The sequence below is a fragment of the Rhincodon typus genome, chromosome 46 (genome assembly GCF_021869965.1).
Source record: "Rhincodon typus isolate 14 chromosome 46, sRhiTyp1.1, whole genome shotgun sequence".
Classification (NCBI taxonomy): domain Eukaryota; kingdom Metazoa; phylum Chordata; class Chondrichthyes; order Orectolobiformes; family Rhincodontidae; genus Rhincodon; species Rhincodon typus.
In genome coordinates, this window is record NC_063377.1 from 9,736,417 (window position 1) to 9,740,002 (window position 3,586).

At 49.8% G+C, this 3,586-nt stretch overlaps 1 protein-coding gene across 1 annotated transcript in view; it reads left to right on the forward strand.

Annotated features, from left to right (window-relative positions):
- si:ch211-57n23.4 (immunoglobulin superfamily DCC subclass member 3) overlaps positions 1 to 3,586 on the forward strand; it is a 35,252-nt gene that overhangs the window by 9,767 nt on the left and 21,899 nt on the right. The window contains exon 4 of the mRNA XM_048620315.1: positions 2,943 to 3,073. Coding sequence (XP_048476272.1) covers positions 2,943 to 3,073 — 131 coding nt within the window. The remainder of the gene's footprint in view (positions 1 to 2,942; positions 3,074 to 3,586) is intronic.

Here is a 3,586-nt window from a genome sequence, read left to right on the forward strand (position 1 = left end):
CTGTCGGAGGGTCAGCGCTGAGGGAGCGGGCACTGTCGGAGGGTCAGCGCTGAGGGAGCGGGCACTGTCGGAGGGTCAGTGCTGAGGGAGCGGGCACTGTCGGAGGGTCACTGTTTGACGGAGTGGGCACTGTTGGAGGGTCAGTGCTGAGGGAGTGGGCACTGTCGGAGAGTCAGTGCTGAGGGAGTGAGCACTGTCGGAGGGTCAGTGTTGAGGGAGTGGGCACTGTCAGAAGGTCAGTGCTGAGGGAGCGGGCACTGTCAGAAGGTCAGTGCTGAGGGAGCCCACACTGTCGGAGGTTCAGTGCTGAGGGAGCCCCACACTGTCGGAGGGTCAGTGCTGAGGGAGCGGGCACTGTTGGAGGGTCAATGTTTGATGGAGTGGGCACTGTTGGAGGGTCAGTATTGAGGGAGCGGGCACTGTTGGAGGATCACTGTTTGACGGAGTGGGCACTGTTGGAGGGTCAGTGTTTGAGGGGGTGCCGCAGGCGACCATACGACCAGAAGACACAGGATCTGAAATTAGGCCATTTGGCCCATCGAGTCTGCTCTGCCATTCAATCATGGCTGATAAGTTTCTTGACCCCATTCTCCACTTCTCCCCATAACCCTTGATCTGCTAGACAGTCAAGAACCTAGTTATCTCTGTCTTAAGTATACTCAATGACCTGGCCTCCACAACCTTCTGTGGCAATGAATTCTGTAGATTCACCACTCTCTGGCTGTGGACGTTTCTCCTTACCTCCGTTCTAAAGGGTCTTCTCTTTAAAGCTGTGCCCTCGGGTCCTACTCTCTCCTATCAATGGAATCATGTTCCCAACGTCCACTCTGTCCAGGCCATTCAGTATTCTCTAAGTTTCAATTAGATCCTCCATCATCCTTCTCATCTCCATCAAGTCCTCAAACGTTCCTCATATGTTAAACCTTTCATTCCTGGGTCATTCTCGTAAACCTCCTCTCAACCACTCTATGGCCAGCCAGTATGTTCTTCCTGAGGTATGGGGCCCAAAATTGCCACAATACTGTAGATGTGATCTGACCAGAGATTTATAAAGCCTAAGAAGTACATCCCTACTTTTATATTCTAGTCTTCTCAAAATAACTGCCAACATTGTATGTGCCTTCCTATCCACTGACTCAACCTGCAAGTTTACTTTAAGAAAATCCTGGACTAGAACTCCCAAGTTCCTTAGCACTTCAGATTCCTGAATTTTCTCTGCATTTAGAAAATAGTCCATGCTTCTTTTCTTCCTACCAAAGTGCATGACCTCACACTTTCCCACGTTGTATTCCATCTACCACTTCTTTGCCCAATCTCCTAACCTGTCTAAATCCTTCTGCAGCTTCCCCGCCTCCTCAATACTACCTGTCCCTCTACCTATCTTTGTATCGTCTGCAAACTTAGCTGGAATGCCCTCAGTTCCTTCATCGAGATCATTAATGTATAAAGTGAAAAGTTGTGGTCACAGCACTGACCCTTGTGGAACACCACTTGTCACCAGCTGCCATCCCGAGGAAGACCTTTTAATCCCACTGTGTGCTTTCTGCCAGACAGCCAATCTTCTATCCACGCTAGCACCTTGACCCTAACACCGTGGGCCCTTATCTTACTCAGCAGCCTCCTGTGTGGCACCTTATCAAAGGCCTTCTTGAAGTCCAGGTAGATAACATCCATTGGCTCTCCTTGGTCTAACCTGCTTCTTACTTCCTCAAAGAATTCTAACAGATTTGTCAGGCATGACCTCCCCTTGATGAAGCTGTGCTGACTTGGCTCTATTTACTATATACTTCCACATATTCAGAAATCTCATCCTTCACAATGGACTCCAAAATCTTACCCACGACCGAGGCTAGGCTAATCGGCCTGTAATTTCCCATCATTTGTCTTACTCTCTTCTTAAACAAGGAGGGTTACATTAGCGATTTTCCAGTCATATGGGACCCTCCCTGACTCCAGTGATTCCTAAAAGATCACCACTAACACCTCCACTATCTCTTCAGCTATCTCCTTCAGAATCCTGCAGTGTAGTCCATCTGGTCCAGGTGATTTATCCATCTTCAGACCTTTCAGTTTTTCTAGAACCTTCCCTTAGTGATGGCCACCATACTCAGCTCTGCTGCACCCCCCTCCGCCGAATCTCATGAATTTTCGGGATATTACTCATGTCTTCCACTGATGCAAAGTACTTATTCAGTTTCTCAGCCATTTCGTTTTTCCCTATTACTACTTCTCCAGTGCATTTTCCAGCAGCACAATGCTGTCCACTTTGCCTCTTTTGCCCTTTATATATCTAAAGAATCTCTTGCAATCTTCTTTTATATTACCAGTTAGCTTACCCTCATATTTAACCTTCTCCCTCCTTATGTCTTGTTGTTCTCCGTTGGTGTTTGTTGGCTTCCCAATCCTACAGCTTCCTGCTGCCCTTCACCACATTATCTGCTGTTTCTTTTGCTTTTATGCTGTCCCCGACTTCCCTTGTCAGTCATGGTTGCCTCATCCTCCCTTTAGTATGCTTCTTTTTCCTAAGGATGAATTTTTGCTGTGTCTCTCTAATTACTCCCAGAAACTCCTACCATTGCTGTTCCACTGTCTTTCCTGCTCAGCTCCTTTCCCAGTTAGTTCTGGTCAGCTCCTCTCTCATGCCCGTGTCTCTCATGCCTAGAGACAGTGTTCTAGGTGTAGAATTAAGCTGATGTTCTGTCTTGCCTTTAAAGATCCAGCAGCCAGTATTCTGATGAAGAGCTGATATTTGTATTTGATGTCCTGAGGCACTGTTTATCCCACAGCCAATAAATCAGACAAGAGATTATTTAATCATATTGTACCTCACTGTAGCTGAGTTTAACTTGTCTGTTGCGCTCTCTATACTGACTGTGTGCATTCCCTGCAGCGTGGCTGTGACACGGTGTGGAAAGCTTGACTGCCTCTGATTTGGTCTCCAGGTACACCCTGCTACCAGCCGGGGTTCTCCAGATCACCCGGGTACAGCAGCAGGACCTGGGCTCCTACCGCTGTGTGGCAGTCAACATCGCAAATACCCGCGCCAGCCAGGAGGCTACACTCAGCCTGTCGGGTCAGTACTGCAGCACCATACAGCCGTCCCTCACCCTCCACAACACTCCCTCACCTCCACAACACTCCCTCATCCTCCGTAACACTCCCTCACCCTCCATAACCCTCCCTCACCCTCCACAACCCTCCCTCACCCGCCATAACCCTCCCTCACCCTTCGTAACCCTCCACAACACTCCCTCACCGTCCACAACACTCCCTCACCGTCCACAACACTCCCTCACTATCCACAACCCTCCCTCGCCCTCCGTAACCCTCCCTCGCCCTCCGTAACCCTCCCTCGCCCTCCGTAATCCTCCCTCGCCCTCCGTTACCCTCCCTCACTGTTCACAACACTCCCTCACTGTTCACAACACTCCCTCACCCTCCGTAATCCTCCCTCACCCTCCGTTACCCTCCATCACTGTTCACAACACTCCATCACCCTCCGTAACCCTCCCTCACTGTCCACAACCCTCCCTCACTCTCCGTAACGTTCCCTCACTCTCCGTAACGTTCCCTCACTCTCCGTAAC